This window comes from Pipra filicauda, unplaced genomic scaffold (assembly GCF_003945595.2).
Source record: "Pipra filicauda isolate LSUMZ 115617 unplaced genomic scaffold, ASM394559v2 scaffold24_size8852520_pilon, whole genome shotgun sequence".
In the NCBI taxonomy this organism is placed as follows: domain Eukaryota; kingdom Metazoa; phylum Chordata; class Aves; order Passeriformes; family Pipridae; genus Pipra; species Pipra filicauda.
Window position 1 is genome coordinate 7,938,595 of NW_024104365.1, and position 25,550 is coordinate 7,964,144.

Here is a 25,550-nt window from a genome sequence, read left to right on the forward strand (position 1 = left end):
ACCCTGTGGAATTCCACACCCCAGCCTGCCTGGAACCTGCACAAAGGTTACCAAATCCAAGCACTTTGTGTCAGTGTCAGAATTCATCTCATCTGAACCTTTAGCCCTGTCTGCCTGTGTATGTGCCATGTGACACAGAGAATTAGTGGTAATATCTCATTTAGTGCTCTGCATGAGCATTGCTGTTGGAATGAGCAGTTCTTTGATGATTTGCTTCCCTTTTATTCCTTGCTGTGAGTCTCAAACACCATTATTTCCTGCACACATGCAGTTTTTCAGAGGCTACCCCAAACTTAACTCTTAACAAAGAAATATTTCAGTTTGTAGCAGCTTAAAAGTCCATCAAGCTGGAGTAAAGTACCCTGCTCTAGTATGGGGATATGGACTAAATGGCTTCTGGAAGATGTCTAGAATAATATTTCTTATTTTGTAAAAAGGCATTTGCACAAACACACACAATGCATCCACAGTTGTGCTTTTTTGTTCTTTCACTTTCATATTTATATTGATATCAGAAAAATTTTCAAAACAGAGATTTCTGTCTCTAAATACATCACAGTATATATTACACAGAGACATTCACAGGAAGATAAACTATGCGATAGACATCTCTGACTCTCCAGCTGTGCACAACTATAGCAGTCACAGCAATCACCTCTGTCTTCTCTTGACAAATTAATGAGCCGTGCTTGAAGTGACCCTAACAAAGGAGTTAAATTAAAACCATGTAAAAAAGCTCTTCAAATCATAACAGACAAGTCATTTTTTTAAAGGCTTGGCAATGTGATATACTCACTTACTGACTAGATACCCAGCCACAGCAGGGATTCCAAGGCTCCCTTCAGCCTCACTCTCCTGGGCTGCAAAGATGAACATCCAGTCTGTGCAAATCAAAGATTTTTTTATTGTTGTCTTACAGAATCATAGAATCATTAAGGTTGGGAAATATCTCTAAGATCATTGAGTCCAACCAATAGCCTGGCAACATCGTGCTCACCACTAAACTGTTTCCCAAGTGTCACATTCAAGTGCCTTTTGAACACTTCCAGGGATGGTGATTCCACCACTGCCCTGGGCAGCCTGCTCCAGTGCCTGAACATCCTTTCAATGAAGAAATTTTCCCTAATAACCAATCTAAACCTCTCCTGGCTCCACTTGAGGCCGTTTCCGCTTGTCCTCTCACTTATTAGCTGGGAGAAGAGACCCCACCTCACTGCAACTTTGTTTCAGGTAGAGAGAGAGAATGATGCCAGAGGAGTCACTAGTCTGAAAACACAGGGAAATGGGCCAGGGAGGAGTGCAGGTCCTGTATATCTGACAGCCCAATTGAGTTCTGCACAACTCAGGGACGAAAGCAGAAAAATACACTGGAATACTTATCCTGATTTGTAATCCCAGCCCCATTATCCTTGCCTGTGCCAGCAAAAAGAGAGACAGATAGACAGCGGGGATAGTACATGTCCCAACAGGAAAACCCTGATTTCATTTCACAAGTTATCTGTGGTTTTATTGCATCAGAAATGTCAGCCATGAGTAATTCCAGAAAAGCTATGACTGATGGGGAGCAATAAATGACACTGCAAAGGAGTCTGAGCAGCTGAGGGTGGATGAGAACTGAGCTGGTCCATGACCTGGTGATCTGGGTGTTCTCTTCATTATACATGCCAGGTCTTCCCCTAATTGGGACAGGGAATCTATGGCTTCAAGTTAGCACTCCTCTTGTCCCTGCAGTAAAACAAGCTTCTTCCTAGGGACCTTTCCTGATCCTTGCTGCTTGGAATTTTTCCAAAAGTATGCACAGATAGGGAGACAAACCCCAGCTGGAAGAGTAGTCCCAGTGTGGAGATGTCATTTGTGTCTGAAAAAAGGCAGCCTTGAGGTTTCTTTGATGGCACACAGAGGAGGGTTCTTCCCTCCTTTAGGTGATCTTTTGGGACCATGTGATGGAATGGTATAAATAATAGAATCATGGAATGCCTTTAAAGATCATCTATTTCCCACCCCATGCCATGGGCAGGGACACCTTCTGCTATCCCAGGTTTCTCCAAGCTCTGTCCAACCTGGCCTTGGACACTTCCGGGGCGAGGCAGCCACTGCCTCTCCAAGCAATCTGCACCAGAGCCTCACCATCCACTGCAAAACCTCCTGTGTCGGTTTTCTGCTGTCCCATTTTGCAGTGTCCTACAGTGTAGCACAAACACCCCCACTAATAACAGTGATGTTAGTTCTGCTTATCAAAAACCCTGTGTGTCTTCAGAATTTGGCCCTGATTTAAGACTCGTTCTTGCAAATAATATTTTCTCACTGTGCTTAATACAACACCACAATAAAAACCCTCAGAAAAAACAAACCAAATGAAACCAAAAGCACAAAACTAAAAACAACAACAAAAAAAATCCCCACGCTTGAAAGCAACAAACCAGAACCAAAACAATAAAACAAAATAAAGATTCCTACAGTCGCAGGCCGGTGTCCTCACTGTGAGTGACTCTCTACCACAAGCCACACAGTGTCTCGTAGAAAAGCATGTGAATAGTAGTTTGTATCGCTGGCAGACATCAGGATGGTACAGGGGTCAGCAGTAAATGGTAGAGGATATGGTATTAATTAGAGAGAGTAAGTCTTAGACAAATCCAATTTCTTTCTTGCATAGATGGAATAGGCTTATACTTGGGTAAGGCTCAGTAGTGCACAACATCAAAAAATAACATTATGCAATATCAAGAGAGTACACAATGAGGTTGCCAAACATCAAATCCCACGTCCCCTATTAAAAACAGATGGGATATTACCTTTTTCATATTATCCATATGCTTTTAATACAGATTGAGGATCTGAGGCTGAAATATTCTACTGTCTGGTCCCACCCCAACCCTGCTCCTCACAGCCTCCTCTGCAGACAGGGGCTCTCATCTGGGCTGTGCAAATAGTGGCTGCAAGAGGCTGAAAAGAGCAAGATGGAGACAGGAAGGAGGGAGAGAAAGGGTTGTTTCTTGCTGTGGAAAAAAGGAATGACCTTCCAAAAGTGAGTCTTAGTATAGAATATCAATTAAAAATTAGAATGTACAAAACTGATCGAGAACTTGGTAACTGGTAGAGCTCAAAGTGAAATTATTGTAAAGCAAAGGAGTGTCCTGTGTTGTTCTGTCAAAATCAGCTGCAGGTCTGTTGTTGTATTTGCATCAGGATATGAATATAAAGCCACCGCTGATAAAATGCATGGAAGGATTTGTGGGCTGATAAATTATGGAGAGGAAACTTGAACATGGGCACATAAAGCGTGTGGGATGTAGGATCTGGGTAAATGAATGAATCAGGTTCTGGAAATCTAGAACTGAAAAGGAAATAGAGCATACAGTGAGTAAACAGAAGACCACGAGCTCTTCTATTTCTGTGGGGAAAATGGGCAAATGGGATCATTGAATTGTAAAATTGGGATTTAATAGCACTTTTGTATATGGTACTGATATCATAGAATACCAGATTGGAAGGGATCTCAAGGATCTTCTGGCCCAACCTTTCTTGGCAAAAGCGTGGTCTAGACAAGGTGGCCCAGCATCCTGTCCAGCTGAATCTCAAAAGCGTCCAACACTGGGGAATCCATCATGAAGGAAAACTGTGGACTTTCATTTATGCACATTTCCAAAAGGATTCAGAAAACAGAGACAGAGAAGGAAACACGAGAACTCAAACCTTTCAATTTTTTTCAAAGCAGTCAGTGAAGTGATTTGATTATTCTCGAGGTATCTGGAGGAGGAGGAGGAAGAGTCAATGCCCAGAAACTTGTTGATGTAAAAATGAAGGAAAGAATAAGAAGCTCCTCATGGGAAGCTGGAGAAAGAGAGGGTCCCAAGAGAAAGTGGGTGAGTACTTGTGACAGCAAGAACAAGCATAGCATCCAACACCTAGGCACATGTTCAGGTAGTATTGGATGTGTCCAGCTCTTGTAGCTTCTAGACCAGATGGTTTTCTGTAATTTTAACCAAAAAGAAGGTTCAACACTCTAGTATCAAAGTGAATAGCAGTGGCCTGTATCATGCAGGAGATTGAAATATGAGAGTAAAAAGACTTTTATGGCCTTAAATTTTAAAAGTATGGGGATAAAGGTTTAGACCTACAAATTAGATGAGGCTACAACTTATCTTTAATAACACATCTCTGATGCAACATCAATTTGTAAATATTTATAGATTTAATTGTTTAGAATTTAAAAGCTATAATAGTCTAAATTTCTCTCAAAAAATTCACTTTACCAGATACTTTACAGCTTCAAGGCAGACTCACAGGAATTCTGTTCCTGGTTAAAAGCCTCATGGATGTCTCTGCACTACAGAGATTCATGAGCACCAAAAGAATAACATGGTAGTTCACACACAGGAGTCCAGCTAGTACTTGGGCATAGCTCTGTCTTCAGAGAATCAGAGAATAATTCAATGGTTTCGGTTGGAAGGGATCTTAAAGATCATCTCATTTCGAACCTCCTGCCATGGGCAGGGACACCCTTCCCTAGACCAAGTTGCTTCAAGCTGTGTCCAACCTGGCCTTGGACACTTCCAGGGATGGGGCAACCACAGCTTCTCTGAGAAGGTCATGGAAACTTCATGTACTTCAACATGGGTAGTCATATTTCAGCCAATAGGGGACTTGTTTAATAAGCAGATCAAGTGGATAAATTGCCTCACTACACTTAAATCAGTATGTGATGATGATGTATCTGACACTTACCTCCTGTTACCTTCTGCTGGGGACAGCAAGCCAGCCTGAGTCACCATTAAGGTCTCAACTGGTAAGCCAAGGCCTCTCTGAAGGTCTCCAGTTTGATGAGTGTTGATAATTGTTCCGGCCAAACTCTTTAATCTGTCACTTGTCAACTCACTTCTTGGATGACCCGGTGGATCACCAAGTTCAATGATCAGCACCCTTGATGGACCAGCTGTATCAGGTGGCTGCAGAGCTTGGGTGCTCACTGGTTGCCTCCCCACTTCCTGTGAGCTGTATCTGCTATGCAAGGCTGTGCAAAAGGCCATGTTAGGGCAGTGATACTTCTTTTTGCTGGCATTGGCTGAGATTACCTTCAACATGCTTTCACCTCCCAGCACGTGATGGACTACTCTGACTTGGTCATGGCCAACCTTCAAGAAATCAGCCAATCGACGTATTATAGTTGCCTCATCTTCTTCCCCAACAGCCTCAGTTACAGTGAAAGCCACAAAAAAGGAAAGGCCAGCAACTATTTCTACTGGTTCAGTCTCATGGAGGAGAACATAGAGAAGATTGTCCTCAAAGCTGAAGTAATTGGTTCCTGCCCCTTCATTCAGTGAAAAAGAAGATGGTTTTGGAGAGACATATCTGCCTTGAATGAAAACACGAAGGCTGAGTGGTTCACTATAGAATATGGCCATGGGCAGCCTGGTTGTGTTTTGGCCACTGAGGAGGAAGAGTCTGAAAGCCAGAGGTGGGAGGTCTGGGAAGCAAACCGTGGTGAGTTCGGAGGATGGCAGCACAGAAAATAGAGTAGAACGATGCTCTGCAGGGTAACACCAAGTGTGTGAAGCCATGTCACTGAAGGTGTCCATAAAGCTGCCAGTCACTGTTACCACTGGGAACAGTCTCTGGCTGTCCACACTGGAGTCCAGGTTTTCTAGGATGACAAGTGCATGATCTGTCTGTTTGCAGAAGTAGCCTTGTACTGAGGGCTTGAAGATGCACTTACTGTCATCTCTGTAAATTCCTGGAAGAGAATAAAGGGAAATTAGGGGAAAAAAATTGTTTTGGACATCACCTCAATCTTTTGTTTCATAGCTGCTTATTTTCCCATTCAGACCTCAAAATGACTTTTGTCAGCGCTAAAATTTTACATAACTTTAAGAGAATCCTGGACTCTAAGGGATATTAAATAGGTAGAAACCAGATCTACTGTTTTGAGTTGAAAGTTGTTGAAGACTCCTAACAGACAGAAAAGCATCACATATACTTACCTCATTCTTTAGATATCAAATTTTGGCCACCACTGAAAAAGCAGGCAGCTAGACTGTTCTTGGATCTGATCCAGCACTACACCCCTATGTCCTTGTGTCTTATACATTGTCCTCCTTCTAAGCCTGTACAGGACAGCAAATCAGGGTTTGACTGCAGTTCTTTGGGAAGATAATTTAACTCTCCATGAAGCCATCTCATCTCACTCACAGGGATTGCATTAAACAAACAAACAAATAAACAAAAACAACAAAAAACCACCAAAACAAAAAACCCAAACCAAACCAAACCCCAACAAAAAACCAGATCAAACAAAACAAATAAAGAAACAAAAGCTAAAGCAAAACAAAACAAAAACCGAGAAAGGACCAGAACACTATTAATCTCCTCCAGTGATGACCTCATCAAGTTTTAGAGACAGAAGAAAGCACTAGACTGAGATACCTACAAATAGTGAAGACCCTTATGTGTGCTCCAAGTGTCTAAACTCCCACTTCAGTCAGTGGAGATCTGAAGTTTAAACTATTTGCCCACAGGCAGGCATCTACATTTGCATGGGATGCCCTGAGAGACCTGAGACATGAGACACAGGGTCCACAGAAGATTTCTGCCCTGCAAGGATGGTAGCTGCAGGGCTGGTGGGACACCCCACAACAGCAGAAAATACACTAAACACACACTTGTGGTAACTGAAGCATGCCCAACTCCCCAGCCACCAATACTGACAAAGCAGTTTAAAAACATGAAGTTCACCCTAAAATACTTCTTTTTAGTCATCTGGATTACATTTTACTATCCTATAACTTTTTTTTTATTGACCAGAGGTAGAACCTGTCACTTGAACACAAGTGTCACCTGGACTTCTTTTGGTAGCTGCAACATCTGTAGATATAACACACGGCCGATGGGACTGCAAAAGTCCCTTTAGATAACACTTTATTCTTTCACTGAATATAAAAGAAGTCAAAATCCTTACACATATGTCAGAATTTGCCACTAAATCCCCCTCCAAGTGTCTGTGGAGACAAGTCAAGAGGATCCTTTTATGGAAGGCTCCGTACAGAAGAGACATAACCCACACAGTCTTCTGAGTTAGAAAGATAGAATCACAGAATGGTTTGGGTTGAAGGGCCCTTAAAGCTCATCTTGTTCCAACCCCTCTACCAGGGACACTTTCCACTAGAACAGGTTGCTCCAAGCCCCACCCAACCTGGTCTTGGACACTTCCAGGGATGGGGCAGCTACAGCTTCTCTGGGCAACCTGTGCCAGGGCCTCACTACCCTCACAGGGAAGAATTTCTTCCCAATATTCCAAGTAACCCTTCCCTCTGTCCGTGGAAAGCCATTCCTCCTTGTCCTGTCACTCCATACCCTTGACTGAAGTCCTTCTCCAGCTCTCTTGCAGCCCCTCTAGGTACTGAAAAGTGCTATAAGTTTACAGTGTACTCCATCTGACCAAATATAGGTCTCTGCTTTAAGATGAGAGAAATTGTGCCTCAGGTTGTAACAATGAGATCATCACTGATTATAAAGAGAGAATAAAAGTAAGAGTTCAGATACGGGCACCAAAAACAAACATTTCTGCCTGGAGCTTCTTAGGAAAAGTGTGTTTCTGTTTTTCCTTCCTCTCTTCAAAATAAAATCAAAGGAGGAATTTGCTGCTGTAGCCAGTTAGAATTGTCCTCCCTCACCTAGCCTGCCCCTTCCTTAGCTGAGAGCACAAACATGTTGGGCAACGTGTGGCCAATGTCTCAACTAACTCTGCGCTCCTCATTCAGCACCTTCAGAGACATATCCAAATCAGATCAAACACAAGGGACAGAAACATCCTTGAGAGTCACAAACTTTTGGATGAATAAAAGGACTTTCCCCTTATCAAGGACACATTATGTGAAACATTCTGCTAGAGAAAAATAGCAGACTCCTGGAAAAGAAATGAACTATGAGAAAAGTTGGATGGAGCTCAGAGCAACCTGGCAGGGAGGGTGAAAACAGATGATTTTTAGGGACCCTTCCAATCCAAACCATTCTATGATTCTATTAAATTATTCTGGGCTCTGCCTTCAGTTACATCTCAATGCCTGGATCTTGCAGGCACCTATTATCTATTTCAAGGGGAATCCTCATGTGCAGACCATGGTCTGGGAGCATTTCCCAGAACAAGCTGTCACTCTGCACATCACCGAGGGGAGCAATAAGATTACATAAATGTCGATCTCTGTTCAGGGAGGATGTTCCATGAGAGAGGATCTCTGCAAAAGCCCCTATTTTTAGACACCGGCTTCGGATTTTGCTTCCTTTTCTTTCCTTTCCCTGTGTTCATTTGTTTGAGTTGTTTTGCTTTATCAGTGCAAGTATTTTGCTATCGGTGTTTGCTGGGGGCAGAGGGAGAGAGAGAAACAGCTCCGTTCAGAAGGAGAAGTGGAAATGCTGAGCTCAGAGACATTCGGCTTTGTCCTGGAGCACTGGGAGGATGTGCTGGCAGCCAGCCCACAGAGCCTGGCAGATCCCATCCTCTGCTCTCCTGGAAACACCCCATCTCCCCCCTTTCATGTCTACAAATAGGATTTGCTGGTATTTTGTGACTTCCCAGGACTTTCCTTTGCCCTGCCTGGCTTGCAGAGCGGGTTGGCTCGTTTTCCCGCACACACACACTCACGCCCGTGCACGCACACGCCTCGTTGCTTGTCCCCTTCCAAATGGCCTTATCTGCCAGTCACAATTTCTGCAGCCTGCAATTTCGATCACTTTTAAATGAAACCCATGCTGGCCTTAGTAATCATAATGTCATTTACAATTTACCACAAAACACGTTTATTCAGTTAGTAGCACATTGGAGAAAGAGAACTCCATATGAACTCGCCACTGAAGCCCTAATCTGATTATTTCCTCATGAAAATCCAAGCAGGGGTGCTTGTAAGAGGGGTCTGAGAGGAGAAGGGAAAAAGTGAGTCCTGGCCACAGCTGACTCTCATAATCAATGGGAGTAGATAAGTGACGAGGCGTGTCAGGGCCAGCAGCTAATCTGCCCTGGGGCTCTCCTCTAAAAAAGGCCAGAGTGGACAGGACTTAATAAATACTGAGTGACCACTGAATATTGAGCTGACATGTGCTATTTACATTGGCAATGAACAATAACAGTGATAAATTCCAGAAGCATCCCCCCTGCAATGGGGGAAATCAGATTAAACAGGTTCTATTTGTACCTGGGTTTGCACACACACGTGTGTGTGAAAGGGGGGACAAAACGGGGGGAAAATAATCAAGTACAAATGGGCAGGAAAGATGGAGAAGATGTTCATATCTGTAGCAATGTGTGCATGGATGAGGTTGAACATTGCACTGGAATCTTCATGTACCCAGGCAGAGGACGAGGGCATAAGTGTTTTGAGTGCACACATGGGCACGTGTTCCATCTGTGTGTCCTGCTCCATGCAAGAAGGAGAGAGAAATTATACTTGAAAAATGTGTGTATTCACCCTCTGCAGCTAATTCCTCAGACTTTGCTTTCTGCAGGTTCCCCCCATCACCAAGCCAAATTTATTATTTATTTATATCCATCTCCACACACACATAGACACACCAACATCTATATCTAGATGAGACTTTAGCACTCAGGTTGCTTCTAGGGCTCCTGACAAATATTAACTTTGTGTCAATATTTGTCCTTCCTGTCGTGAAATGAGGATTTTCCACCTCATTTCACATTTGAAAAGAAAAATGTGCCGAGGGGTCCTCTTTGCTCAGGAAAAAAACCCACCACCACCATCACCATCTCATATTCTTTATTTAGAAAAATGGAGAAGGGTGGAAGGAGGGAAGAGCATTTTTTAAAATAGATGTTTTGACTTAAAGGCACATAGAGTCCTTTGCAAGTCTCCTGCCTTTTCCCTACTTCCCCAACGCCAAATAAATAAAATGAAATAAATTCTACATTTAAAATTGAATGAAATACATCAACATTAATGATTTTCCCCTTCAGGTTAGCACCACCATTTGCTTCAATAATTTTTACCCATTTTGTGATAGATTTCACAATTCATGGTACAAGGAAAAATAGTCTTTTTTTGACAAAAACAAAAGGGGGTGTCAGGTTTTTATCAAAATAAAATAAATCTCTCACAATTTTCTTTCCTTCTGACTGAATTTGTTCGTCAGTTATTTCTAATTTAACTACAATTATAGCTACAAAAAATATAAAAGAGAGTAGGGGAGGAAGGGGGAGGGGAGAGATAAATGGGACACTGTTTAGAAATTGCAATTCCTTGGCCTTGGGCTGGCCAGCACATATCTTCGCTGAGGGGGAAATATTCATCAGCATTAACTGTTCCTTTTGACCTGCTGACATTCAAATGGGAAATAAAAAAAAAAAAAAAAAAGGTCCAGCAATAGCACCTCAGAAATCTAGAAAACGTAAATTATTCTGAGGTCAGTTGTGATTTTTAGTTATAGGAAAAGTTTTCAGTGTTTCTTGACTTCAGATGTTCCCTGTAAATAATTTTGGCTTCGATTTTCCTGTGTAATCCCTGTCACAAGGTCATCATGCCTACACACTCATGCTTTGTAAGCGATGGCTCTGCCGACACTGATTTTGTAAATCTTTATGTAGTAAGTGAAAACAAACCTCTCAACTTCGGTGGATGCTGAGATAAGGCATCTCCCATTGTTTTTAGAAATCCCACCAACTGTAAATTAGGGATACCCCTCCATTGAATTTGTCAGCATTCCACGGGGGATAAACACATAGATATGCAATGTCAAGTAACACTTGTGGCTGGTTTCTCACAAGATGTATGTTGGGAACACATGCATAGGGAGGCACGGTGGCTCAGTGCTTCTTGTGTATTTGGGTACATATGTGCTGGTTTTGGCTCAGGGAGAGTTAATTTTCTTCATAATTACTGTTATGGGGCTGTGTTTTGGATTTGTGCTGAAAACAGTGTTAATAACACAGAGATGTTTTCATTACTGCTGATCAGTGCTCACACAGAGACGAGAGTTTTTCTGCTCCTCATCACACCCCACCGGTGAGTGGGTTGGGGGTGCACAAGAAGCTGGGAGGGGACACAGCAGGGACAGCTGATCCCAGGGGACAATGGGGATATCCCAGACAATATCACTTCATGCTCGGCATATAAAGCTGGGGGAAGATGAAGAAAGGGAGACACATTCACAGTGATGGAGTTTGTCTTCCCAAGTCCCGGTTACATGTGATGGAGCCCTGCTTTGCTGGGGATGGCTGAGCAGCTGCCTGACCCTGGGAAGTGGTGAAAGAATTCCTTATTTTGCTTTGCTAGTTTATATGACTTTGACTTTATCCATAATGATTCTGTCTTTACCTCAACCCACAAGTTTTCTCCCTGTTACCCTTCCAATTCTCTCCCCATCCCACCAGGAGAGAGTGAACGAGCTGAGATGCCATATGTTGGGGTTAAACCATGACAACATACACACACAACTGTGCTCATAGCAGGGACCATGTAAATAAAAATAGAGTGTTTGCTTTAGGCTGTTAATTCTTTCTTTTAAAGAAAAGTATTTTGGAAGGAAATGAGTCTTATCACACTCTGTGAGGTTTTATGCTCTCCTGTTTATCGTTCCTCTATTAAAAAAACTTTGAGCCCCCTGGCCAATTTCAGTCACTTTTGTGGACTCAAAGATAATATGTTCCTGCAAGGTTTGTAAAAGTAGGTGCCCAAGTAGAGAAAAGACAGTTATTAGTGCTTCCATTGAAGGAAGGTCTGTAGTAAAACTCTCTCTTATTACACATCCCAGGATCTGCATTCACCCTTCCCTTTCACACACAAATCCAAAGAAAAGCAGATGTAGTACATGAAATATTTGTCTTGCAATCATTGTTTTCATGCTTTGATATGGCCACACGTACTACAACTATTTATTCACTGTAAAATCAAGTGTTATTTGCCTCTTTCATACAGTTATATTTTTTGTGTTTGCACCAACCCTTCAGAGCTCCCCCATGCCTAAGAAGTAAGGTACATAGTGTTACAGGTGACAATATATCTCTCCAAGTCATGAACAAAAAAAATTGCAATTTTCCAATTCCCAGTGACTATACTAATAACTCATTCCTGACCTTAAAGTACGAGTGACAAGTAAAGTCTTAAGAAGAGAGACCAGAAACTCTCTGAGGCCAGCATGCTCTCCAACAGGGATCAAAAAGAGCATGGGAACAAAGCATGTGTATAACAATGTTCCTCCAAAATGCTGCTCAAGCTTTCAGAGCTTTACAGATCAGGAATCTCTTGAGTCAGAGAGATCATTTCTGGTCTTTGTAGTTGACAGAAAATGTCAAACCTGTCTCGAGAAACTGCAAAAAGTTGGGGAAGAGAATAGTCTAGCCAGGAGAATATATCTTGAGTCCTCTCAAAGAAGGTGGGCCAATAAATCTGGAGGTGCCCTTTGGCGAGGTTGACAAGACCAGGTTTTATTAAGAGATGTTCCTTAGAATGCCCCAGATCTTCTCAAATACCCTGCTGCCACTACAAGGTTCCACACCTGGTAATACCTTGGCTGCCTGTGTACAGAAGACTCGTCTGGAACTGAGATTATAGAGCATTTTATCCATCAAAACTTATAAAATAACCAGTGCCAAGCCCAGATCCTTGTCCCTGAGGCCAGCTACCGTGGCACTCCCATGGTATTAAAGTCACTGACCCTCCAAAAGGCAGTGGCCACCTCCAAACTGCCCTTTTGAACTGGCCCCTGACTTGTGCCAATTTCTGGAAAGTGCCCAGGAGTTATCTTGGATACTGCTGGTTTGCCTGGGAACAAACTGGTCTTGGAGCTGTTCTGTAGATGCAGCAGGAGTGACTGGGAATCTTCAGTGTCCCTATCCTTGTGCTGCTTGACTCAGAAGAGTCTCGTTCCTGCTGCCATCGGCACTGGCCCAGAGCAGCTTGTTCATCATTTTATTTAACTTAATCAGAAAGACACACTTGGGGAGGATTTTTGTCTGCATTATCATTAATGATTAAGGAACTTCAGTCATTTTAGCCATCCTGACAACACAAAGGTTCCCATAATGCTTATTTCAGGAAGAAATCCAATATGGTAACAAAAGAAGTGTTACCTGACATTATATTGTGCATGGAGACTGAAAGTATTAAACAGTATAATTAATCTCTACCCTAAAAGTGCCACAAATTAAACACCTTTAAATTGCAACCTTGAGTGAAGGACAATGCAGGAGTCATAACCTTAAACCCTACTGTACAGCACTCAGAAGTGTGGCCTGGAATGGGACGGAGTGAACCTTCATATGGGAGAGATAATCTGGGTCTTCATAGCTTTCCTGAGGGCCATCAATACACAGCTAAGAGGTGGAAATAATGGCATTTTATACAGCAGTTAGCAAAATAGGACCCAGGGCCCTGGTTAGATGCTCTCACGAAGCGGGCAAGACAAACAAACTATTCCCATAAACCTCTTGTAGTCATTACCCATCACCCAAAGAGCCAACTGCTGGGTGTGAGAGGGATCCTGTCTCCCAGGAAAGATGATTAAAAGTGAAAAATACAAAGAAAAACATCTTTTGGACTGAATTATTTCACCTTTGACAAAACAAGCTCTTCTGCCAAGTATCATCTTATTTCTCATGTCACTACCAAAGCTTTTCTCATTTTCTTTCCCTTTAAGATAATCCTGCTTTCCTTTTGGTGTATTTAAAGCCCAGAAGGATTTTTCTCTCCTCCTAACCAGCAACCTCACTGACTGAAGTCAAACTGGTATCTGTGGCTCAACACAAAGGTGGGGGGCAGTGAAAGGCAGAGGTTTTATGATTCCAGTCACCATCTCTCTGGCCTAGGAACGCTAAAACTGCCACCACCACCTGAAAGCAGAACAACAATTTTGTCACATGCCAGACCTAAAAATGAATGTGGCCGTGCCATGCACTGCTCTGAGCTGTGGATATAATGAGTTTTGAATGGGAAGTCCCGGACACAATAAATCTGTGCCATATGTGACCATTTCCTGTGTCAGTTCCTTTCTCATAACCAGTGGAGGCTTCGCCCTCCCCCTCACTTTCCCTTTCATGACCCCACACCAGGGCTCTGAAATCTTTCAGGGTTGCTTATGGGCCCCAGGCCTTTCCACAGCAGTTGCATAAATAAATGAGTTTGACAGCAAACATCATAAGGGTTAGTGGTAATGTGTGCTCCACACAAGTGCTCGTGCTACTCGCTGGAGAAAAGGGGGAGGAAAGAGCTTGTTTTGTTACCACGAACAAAAGTATGTTCTCTGACAAGTGGTGAAAGAATTAGTCAAATAAACTTGAACTCTATTCAGACCATCGCTGCCAGGTTTTGTTATGGATCGGGAGGTTCTCAGCTTCTCTTTCCCTCCTTGGCCTGCAGTCACTGCAAAGACAAATCATCCTTTTCTTCTGCAAAAATAAAGGGAGGGGATAAAATGAACGGCCTAAAATAAAATTTGGAGGGAACTTCACTTTACTGCTATTAATATTATTATTATTATTATTATTATAATTTCCCAATGTGAACAGTTTTTTGGCCCTGGGAACAGACTCATCAAGAGACTGAACGATTTTCCATTAGAAGTGGGTTAGAAGGAAAATGCCAAATACCTGCAGATTTTGGAAATATATGGGTTAGAATTAAGCTTTTAAATGACAATTATTTTTATAAGAAATAAGTGAAAGAGAGGACAGAATAGAACCAATTATTTGTCCTATTTTTCCCCTTTTTTATTCATTAACAAATCAAATATTTTGACTAAATAGCTAAATTTTACTAAGTAACTTCTCTGTAAAACATTATTATCAAAAAAACTTTTTTTCCCCAGCAATACCATTTAAAAAAAATATATTCATATATCCTATTTTCAGCCCAGAAAGACCACAGACATTTCAGTTAGTATCTTAAAGAGTATAATTAGTTTATAGAAGTTTTATAAAAATTATTAGGAAGGAAGGTTATTTTCCCATGACCAGTGCAGAGAGAAGCAAAAAGAATGTATTATTATTTTCACCACGGAGGTATAGGCTGGAAAGAAGAAAAACATCTTTCTAGTAAAATATATATATATGTATAAGTAGCAAGGGCTTGAAACCAACTGATTAGAACAGGGTGGATCTATCAAAAGTGAAGATTTTTTTTAGCAGGTTATTATAATTTCTTTTGGGAGCATTGCAATTACAGATATCACTTTGGAGTCTTTTCTTTCTTTCTTTCTTTCTTTCTTTCTTTCTTTCTTTCTTTCTTTCTTTCTTTCTTTCTTTCTTTCTTTCATTTTTCTTTCTTCCTTTCTTTCTTCCTTTCTTTCTTCCTTTCTTCCTTTCTCTCTTTCTTTCTTTCTCTTTCTTTCCTTCTCTCTTACTCTCTTTCCCTCTTTCTCTCTTTCTCTCTTTCTCTCTTTCTCTTTCCTTTTCTTTCTCTTTCTTTCTTTCTTTCTTTCTTTCTTTCTTTCTTTCTTTCTTTCTTTCTTTCTTTCTTTCTTTTTTTCTTTCTTTCTTTCTTTCTTTCTTTCTTTCTTTTTTCCTTCCTTCCTGCCTTCCTTCCTGCCTTCTTCCCTGCCTTGGCTGAAGGTGCAGTCCTAGAGCTTGTGACTGAGAGGTTCCCAAGCACAAGAGTCCCTGTGACATTATGAGGGTGATTTTCAGCAATATTAGTCCTGTATGGGCTATGGACTTGAATCTGAAAGCAGAAGGATTTCATTATGGGTACAGACAGCTATATTATGCCATGACATATTTATGACAATGAAAAGTAATGGGAGGCAAGTATTTTAAGCCTTGGAAGCCGAAATAAATCTGAAAGCACAGCGCAGAGTCTGAACACCTACAAAAACATATTGAAGAGGTAAAATTTGAGATACAAAGGCTACAGTCATTATCTGAGCACATAGAATGGGATTCATCACATTAATTCTAGCTGCCTAAATGTTAAGCATCTAGTCTAAGCTAATTGTCTAGTCTGAGCTGTTCATCTAGACAATAATCATTAGGGAGAGAGAGGAGAGACTTTTAGAGGGTCATTCATTCCTGCTTTTCTTTGGATGGATTGTATCACATCTGGAGGTGTCAGCCTTTACTGGTTATATGGGAAACCTAGACAGATAGTTTGGATTCAAGGCCTGTATTTAGAATCACAGATTCACAGAATCATTAAGGTTGGAAAAAACCTCCAAGATCATTGAGCACAAGCTTTGACCAAATACCACCTTACAAATAAACCATAGCACAAAGTGCCACTAAAGTTAGGTAAAATGAGTCCAAATACTACTGATGTCACTAACAAGGGTTGCAGAACAGCCAGGCCAGTCAGTGTTCCTGTTCTGAAACAAGTGGGAAATGATAGCTCTGTACATACCTCTAAAGTAACCATCTCCTCCAGTTATGAACAACAGGAAAGAAAGAAAGAAAGATGGGACATGAAGCCATAATAAAAAATAAGAAAGAAATTTCCCCTATCCCTACCAAGGTTAAACAGGCTACAAATAAAATTTTGAGGAAGACCCTGAAAAAAATCAAACTCTGTATTTCACTTTTGTAGCTCTGATGGCCAAGCCACTGGATCCAGGTACTCCCACGTGTGCCTGGTGCACTGACCCTGCAGACCACAGCTGTTTGCTCCTGAGCAAAGAGGACACAGAAAAAAAATGCCTTACAAAGCACAGAAATGGAGAATTTTTCCCAAAAGAGATGAGCAAACACAAGAGCCCAAGAAAAAAATAATAAATTCTAATCTCGGAAAATACATGAGGATGGGGACAGAAGGAGGCTGGTTTCAAACACCACTGACAAGAAAATAAAATGTGTAGTCATAGTCCTAAAACACCATGGCTACATTGAAACTTCGGGAAAAAAAGGTCAGAAGAGTTTTTTGGGTTTTTTTTAAAAATCATAATGTATCTACAGTTTAGGCTTTATATGTATACTAGGACAAAACTCCCAGGTTAGAGTACATCCAGAGAAGCTGCCAGGGTTGAAAATGACTTGGAAAGGATCTGTGATCCTAATGACACTTTCATCCATAACTTCATAAGTTTGCAGGATGGTTTGAAGAATCTTTGAGGGTTGGTTTTTCTCATAGTCGTTGTACTCTGGTGTGCTTATTTTGGGTAGTCCAGGGACAGTTTCTTGTCCCATCAAAGTCTTCTGGGCAGCTCGAACAGCGAAAGAGCAGGTTTGGAGGTGGAGTATCTCTTGTATCTTACTAGATACTATTCTTCATCTTCATATAAACATGACTGAACGCAGAGTCACACTAATCTTGGTTTTGTGGTACTGTGCCCGTGGAGAAAACAAATAACTACATTGGTGGAGCACTGAAAACACTCGCCAGTCCAGATTGTTCTGCTTTAAGTGATCTAAGGATCTCTCCCTTTGCATTTTATTCCAGACTTACTAGTGAGCTGTTTGAAATTTCAGACAGCCCTTGGAGTTATTTTGGCCAGGGAGTATATTTAAAACTCATTGTGCCTAATGTTGTCTTTCTACAATTGAGAAGTAATCAGGAAAGACGTGAAAATAAATAGACAAGTGAGAGGCAAAATGAAATATGAAGTGGCTAGAAAGGAGTCTGCTCTCTAATGTATTTTTTCAGCTTATTATTGTAAAAGCCCAGAGCAAAAGAGTAGCTTTGAAGAGTCTTTTGTTAATAGAGGAAAGGTTGTTCTTATATTTTTCTTAACTTTTTATTTATTAGCCATGCTACACAGGGCACTTCCATAAGTGATGGTTGAGTTTCAGGTTACAGGGACTTGTTTAGTCTGAAAACATCCCAGGCTGCAATGGGAAGCAGAAAAGAGAAGTAACAGCCTATTGCATGGAGCTTGAAGGAACTCACACCGAAGCCCATTTGTTCTCTGCTTTTCCCTATAATTTCTGGTGGTTGAGTTTGCAAAGATTTGGATGTCTCTGTTTGGATGGTTAAAATGCATTCCCAGCACTCCACTTCCTCAGGTGGTCTAGCTGATGACAGCATGATGCTTAGGCCAATATAAAATAGCTGATGTGTTGACCCTGTCTGAAAATAAAATTATAAAGCTGCATTCCTGCATGGGCAATCCTCCAGGTTATTGTGAAAAAAAGAAAATTAATGTTAGCAAAGGCACTTATCTTATGCTCAAGCCCTAAAACTTGACAGTCAATAACATTTTTGAGACTCTTGGTGTTGGGGTACTATGTAGTTGTCTATCATTGCCCTGATTATGGGGCTAAGCATAAAAATATTCACTTTCTACAAAATCTCATCAAAGCTGAGATGGTGGAAAACATTAGCTGTGCACAGGAAAACAAACAGATGCATTAAGGATATTTGTTTCTTTGGGAGTTTTTGGTGCTTTAACACCAGGGAAAGAAAAAGAGCACTGAAACAAAGTTAGGATAGGCAGAGCAATACAGATTCTCCAGGGCTGCTTAGCTTAGGAATCCTGCTAAAACTTAAAAGATGCCCTTCATGAATAATTTTCTACATTATCCAACTTTAATGAAGAGAATTGTTAGTATGGACAATCTTGGTCTGGTCTGGGTTTTTTTTTGGTATAACACCAGCACTGCCAGACACGTACATAAGACAAGCACAGACAGGATTTTTGCTTGTTTATTGCGTCAAAGATATCAGAACATATTTAATTTTCTGGGCATGCCACTTGAAAAGCTTAGCTGGAAAACTCTCAGCAGGAACCTCCACAGGCCTTTCTGCTGGTTTGGGACATCAGAGAGTATCTTTCAGCTCCCAGAATGCCACGAAGAGCTAAGCCAGTTTGGAGAGCCTACAAAGAGCCCATCTGGCTTTGCTAAGTTTCCACATCTCATCTGGCTCATAAAGGACAGCAGGCAGAAGCCTTGTAGATCATGTTTGTATTCCACTAGCATGGAAAGGTTCATTCCAGAGTCAGACAACACTAAGGGCTGAGTACTAAGTGCTGAGAATAATCCAGAAGGTAGAAAACTGGTCCTACACACTTCCAAACCTCTGTTGCCTTATCAAGACATCTGGGCTATAACCACTCTCCACGAAAGCCGCAGGAATTTTGTTTATGCATAAATTCCCTGGGGAAGAGCTTTCAACAGAAATCTCACTTTCCAACCCAAATCCTGCCCAACAGTTTGGTACATTATGTCAAGAACATGTTGTCAGTTGTTAAAAATGGATCCATACTTTTTCCCTGAGCTTCCAAAAGGGTTAATAATTCTGGCAGCACCACAGTCAGTAACCTGAATGCCCAACCAGAAGGATATGCTGTGAAAAGCATCCCTCTGCTGCCAAGGACATTGAAGAGAGGAGGAACATAAGGGAATCTTGACTTTTTTATCTCTTTTGCTCTCCATGGCTCACGTGGAGCAGGAGTTCAGACACAGAGGCCTCAGAAGGAGAGATCTGAATTTAATAAAGTTGTCTGGGGAGAGGGAGACAGAGAAGAGAAGATCATGGAGATAAGAGAAACAGAGAAACGAAGAGAGGAGAAGAAAGAATATTACAGTTGAGTGGTGATGGCTGTGTCCTTTCAGACTAGAGTGGACAGAAGTGAAATATTGGTTTAAGAGATGGGACTCCAGAATAAGGAAGAAAAAAAAAGAATATTTTATGGTTAGAACATATACTTCCATGCCACTGTAGTGAGAATAGGTAAAAGGTAAGGGAAGAAAAGGATAATGGAAAGATCCTGCTAGAAAAATTAATAGAGATCCTTGATTTCATCACAGTTTTGGGGGGTATTGGAGTGACCCATTAAATTCAGTGCAGCTACACCTACAGTATGCAAGCAGAGTTAGATCCTGAATAGGAAAATAAATTCCTTTGAGATAACAATTCCATAGATTAACAAAATGAGGGAGCCTGTTTGATTCCCCACTTCTGCAATCTTTGCCCACTGCCTCTTAGAGAATAAAAGTTGATTCAGGGGGAGCAGGGAGAAGGAGGGGGCTCATCTGTTCTCCACTGACACTCACAGCCCTCTCCACCAAGGTGCAAAGTTGACTTCCTTTACAGAAAAATAAGAGAACAAATGCACTGCCAAAGCTCCCATCCGAGGATTTTTTTTTCTTTTCTTTTCCACAAGATTCTGTTTGTTAGAAAAACCAGAAAGACACCGGAGGGAAAATAAATGCAGATACATTTTTAATGCATGCATTTAATTTTCAGAACATGGTGGGCACTTCAGTGCTGGGTGCTGGAACTGCAAGGGAGAATTTATCTAATCAGTCCTCCGTGTCCCCGCTCAATTGACATAATGTGGTCCTGCCGATTAAAGCACTGGAATCACAGCTCTGCCTTTTCCTTCTCTTTCATACTAAAATTATTGATGTGCTTTGTACTATGTGTAATTGCCATTATTGTATATGTGCCTGGAGCATGTGCAGAGCTGAAATTGAAATAAATAAGCAAACAAAAATCACACGATAGCAAGTCTCTGATGGTATGGGAGGGGGTTGGTGCCGTGGCATCACGAGCTGAAAATAGGATTTCATACTGCTGTGACTGGTTTTGACAGAGTGAGATTCGATAAGACTGGAAGAAAGGCTGCCCTGATCTTCCAGTCTGACCCTCAACAAACACCAAATCAAAGTACCTCTTTTAGCATCCCGGGTCTGAGCCTCACCACCCAAGGATTTCTCCGGAGCAGTCCTGATTTACATCACTTGAGGATCTTGCCCAGCATCAGACACTCACTTTTACTCCCTGTCTTTCTCTCTCTCATAGACACACAGTAGATTTGTTCTTTACATTTAATTTATGCAAGCGAGGCACAGAATACATTTCAGTAACGCCAATTAGATACGCACTAATTTCTTCTCTGTGAAATAGCAGTAAGTAATTAATCAGAATTTTGATCACAACTCAGTTGGCAATTCTAATTGCACTTGTCATTTCCACAGCAAATACAGAATCATTATCTTTTTCGCCGAGTCCTCTCTTCCTAATCATCCAGGGTGCTGGAAGCAAAACATTTCCAAGAACTAGATATTGTCTCTATCAACCAGCAGCCTTAATACCTTTGGACTGAGGGTTAGTGGGTTCAGTCCATGGCTGTGTTTTATTTCAAGCTTCATCATAATTTTAAAGGGAATAGCTAGTGGCAGGCTGGCTGCTTGCCTGGGGGAGGGGGGATTCTGCCTCATAAAATTATGAGGAAGGATAAAAGCTAGCAGCTCGCTCCATTAAAAACCTTCTGGGAGAGGACTAAAGACGCCTGACCTTTGCACAAGCATCCAGCAAGCATCTAAGGGACATATGGACGTTGAGCAGATCTGTATCATCAAAGTCCGAGCTGCTTCTCCGAGGTACCACATCCATGTTTAACTCCAGGCACTGCCAGCCATCTCAGCAAGGAATAGGATGATCAAGGGAGATCAGTGCCCTGTGTTTCTCTGAAACAGTGTTTCCATGACCATTTCAGGATCCTTCTGATGACCTGTGAAAACTGACAGTGCTGGTTTAGAGCAAGAATGGGTTAAGATTATCTGCCTGGATGGTGTTATGGCCAGGGGTCTGTGGAGGCAGGGCTGCCTTTTGCTGTGCTCCAAAAAGCTGACAGTGAGATACTCCTCAAATGGCTTAAAGGAAGAAACAAGAGCAAGAAGAGAAAGGGAGATTCACTGTTTAGGAACTGAGCCCTACAGGGAGCTGAGGGTGTACCTGCACCAGGTCCAGCCTTCAAGTCCAGTGTGACACCTCACCTTCTTCTGCAAAAAAAATTGTGAGGACCTGGCAACTACAGTCCAGTTCCTTACTCAGATTCTTCTTATAATTCAAGCCCAAGTGATTATTATTTTGCCAGGTAATCCCAAACCATACACAGTAAGTTTGGGACCAAACACCAAAACTGAGATCTCAATTCTGTCAACTGTAACTAGTGAAAAGGCATTTACAAGAAGTGTAAAGACACGTCATGAAAGAAGTCTCTGCATAGAATATGTTGTGAACCAGAAGAGTTCTGGTTCTACCCTTACGTACAATTTGAGCAAGTAGCATCAATGAAAATGGCTAGTTTGAAGACTATCCAAGCATCTCCTGTACTCCCCCAAATCTTTCTCCTCCCTGCCCTAAGCAACAGAAATCACTGAAAGAACAGGAAGACATCACTCAGCCCTTTCCTTTTCTTCCCTGGGGTTTTTTTAGGTAATGCTCTTGCTTTTATTCCACATTTCAGAGGTCAATAGGAAGGATTTGAGGGGAAGTGTAACCTGGCAGTCCTTCTACTCCCGTACACCAAAACTCTGCCATAGAAAGAGGTGAAAACTCAATATTAGTGATGGCATTGGGGACAAAACATCGCAGAACCTAGCTATGAACTTTGAAGCCAGGAACAACAGTGTCTGAGCTTTTGGTGTGCTGAACCTTTTCCATAAAAGACAGAAAAATACAAACAGAGTAAATGTCTGAATTGCCACAGAGATTTTCTTCTTCTGAGATCATGTAGGGGTGGCATGTTAAGCATGCTTTCCATGATGAAAAGTCTCAAAAGCTTGGATCATACATTTTCCAGGCTCAACTTTACCTTCTGGGACAGAGTGGGACGCTGACATTTTCCATCAGTCTTCAAAAGAGGTACACTGAGGCTATGTCCACGCTTGGGAAGGATTATGCCTTAGCCCTAGCACTCAATCACACATATTTTACATTCCTAGAACAATGTTTGGCATGTTTTCTTGTCTAGGTCAACAGACACTGACCAAAACAGTGTCTAGGAGCTGTCTGAGGCTTAATGTGATTTGTGACCATCCCAGTTTGGACACAACTACTGTGGTCTGGAGGAAAAGGGATTTTAATAATTATACATATGGCTATGCTAAGAGTTGGCCATGGGCAGGGACACCTTCCTCTAGCCCAGCTTGCCCAAAGCCCCATCCCACATGGCCTTGGACACTTCCAAGGATGAGGATATGTCCCACTTCAAGCCACTCAGGGGCATGGGAGGCACTGAGAGAGTTAAAAATGAGGTTGCCATCATCAGGTTTTTTTTCCTGCCCAGCTGTGGGCCTCTGGTGGTCTAGTGGTTAGAGTGCCTGACTCTCACCTCTGCGACCCGGGTTCAATTCCCGGCCCCCTGGGCAGGTGGAGCTCATCAGCCTTGGTAGGCAATCCACCTAAGAGAAGGTCACTCTAAACAAACCTACATCCTGGGGACCTCACTGCCACTGTCCAAGCTTTGCTTGGCCCCGGCAGATGAACCTCAGGACTAAAGGGTGGGCTCAGTTCAGCACACGCTGTGTCTCACCTAAAAATCCACTGCGCAGGCTGGAAGGGTTAATGACCTTTCCCAAAATCTTCGCTCGCGAAGACTGGCCATTATATATTATATCCACACTCTGACAGAGTCAGCAATGATTGTGCTTACTATCGAAACATATATGGGAGACCCTAAAAAGGCAGAAAAGAACAAAATCTGTTCGAAAAGATGTAACACAGAAGCTGTAAAAAGAAAGGATGCCTTTTAATTCACTATAGTCAGGGTTGCTTAATCACCTCAGAATGGGAAAATGAAAAAGATACAGCAGCTCTTGGAACCTGAGCATTTTTGAAGAGAGAGCAAACCAACATAGCACAGATTTATGAAGACAGCAGATCACATCCCAGATTAGTTACAGCAGCCAAAAGGAAAAAATAAGAGCTTTAAAACCAGAGGCAGTGGGATACAATCAGAGTAGTGCAAAAAACATCAGCTTCAACACAGATATATAAGTAATGGATGGTCCTGAAGAGACATTCTGGCTACATCTCCACTAGTAAATTAAATGTGCCCAGGAGTATTCCCAGACACCGAGGCCAAGTGATGTGATCTGGTTGCATTCATCTATGAAACTGTCTCAGCCTTAAAAACAGGATGGATTCATCCAACAGCCCAAGTGGGAATGTTCCCTGGCACACATAAATTCCCAAACTGCACACAAGAATTTTTTGGGAGACCATTAATTGGCCCAGGACAAAAGCATGCCAGGGGCTGTGCTAAACATTTTGGCAGAGCAGAGGATTGTGTCTCTGTGCCTGTGGTCTGACATCACTTTATTTATTTTTGCATGGGTAGGGTCCCTGCCCACATGAATCTCTGCCCCTAGAGAGTGATTCTCTTACCACAAATTCACCTGTAAATTTAACAGAGGGAACAGGCCACAGTTAGAGAGGTATCCAAAGCCTCAGGAAACCTGCAGTCCATATTGTTTCTGGGTCCCTTTGAGAGAAGAGTTCACACCCAGAGGAAAAGATAGAGCAGATGTTGTGGGAAATATTTGGCCTTCTTTTAGCATTTGTCATCACGCTTTGTAAGTTCATAGAGTTATAGAATGGTTTGGGTTGAAAGGACCTCAAAGATTCTCTAGTTCCAATCCCTGCCATGGGCAGGGACACCTTCCACTATCCCAGGTTGCTCCAATCCCTGTCCAACCTGGACTGGAACATTTACAGTGATGGGGCAGCCACAGCTTCTCTGGGCCACCTGTGCCAGAGCATCACCACCCTCAGAGTAAGAATTTCCCCCTATTTTTTTGTATATTTGTTCCAAAAAAGTTATTGCTGTTCACTTTGCAGTTTACAAGGCTGTAGTATATTTTCTTGTACTAGAAAAATATTTAAAGTGAAGAAAAACAATACATGGTCATTATTAAAATCAATATTAATGAGGCATGAAACAAAGTTGTTGCTGTCTGCTTTCTGTTTATTGAAAGAGCAGGCTTTGAACTAGAGTGGAAGAGAAAGAAGGGACAACCTACTTCCTTCTTGGATCTTATCTCTCTGCTGGAAATGAGTGTTTCGCAACAGCTGAAGAGGGACATCCCAGCCATTGCAACTCAATTAATACAGAGAGGATGGGTTTGGGAGGACTGGAGTCACCACAGGAGCAAACATGGGAATAATTTCCTGTCTTTACCCAGATACTGTCTCTCTGGGTTGATGCAGGTGGACCCAGCTCTGGTCTTCAATAGCCATAAATTGTGAGTTCAGTGAGGTCACGGCTGCATTTAACTGTGGGAAATGTCTGATGCATGATGCTGACAGGTCAGCCCCCTCCTCAGCTCATCACGCATGGGCATCCCTCTAATCAAGATGCTCTGACAAACAGTGGATGAAAAATGTGTGCATAAAGCCCACAAACACAAACAAGCTGTGGAAACCCTCCTACAGACACTCTGAGCAAAAACAAAAGAAAGAGTGGGATGAGGTGAGGAGTGGCTACACCACTAGGACTCTCCAGTGGTGGAGAGAACACTGTTGTCTGCCCTTGCCTTGGGTGACAACTGTGAACCTCAGTAAAACCTCTTGCTGTTTCTTTTAACTGTACAATATGGTATGCACAGAAACATTTGCTCTGAGTACAAGCTCAGAGACAAGACAGGGTTGATCCACAGCAGAATTCATCAGTGCCAGGAGGAACCAGAAGCACAGGCTGGGACTATGTGTAAATGCACCCACAGAGAGCAGGACAACAGGAGGGTGAGCTCAGCCTTCTTGGTAGGACCCCAAGCAGGTCCAATGCCATGAACATCACCTCAGCCAACACACATCTGTGCACAAGCACACAAGGAACAGGACGCAAACACATCATAGAGCTCTTAAGGTTGGAAAAGACCTCTAAGATCATCAATTCCA

General features: G+C 42.1%; 1 protein-coding gene across 1 annotated transcript in view; it reads right to left on the minus strand.

Moving 5' to 3' along the window:
• Positions 1–25,550, minus strand: part of PKHD1 (PKHD1 ciliary IPT domain containing fibrocystin/polyductin) — a 253,982-nt gene that overhangs the window by 21,865 nt on the left and 206,567 nt on the right. Inside the window, exon 59 of the mRNA XM_027738336.2 lies at positions 4,726–5,731. Within this exon, the coding sequence (XP_027594137.2) occupies positions 4,726–5,731 (1,006 nt within the window). The remainder of the gene's footprint in view (positions 1–4,725; positions 5,732–25,550) is intronic.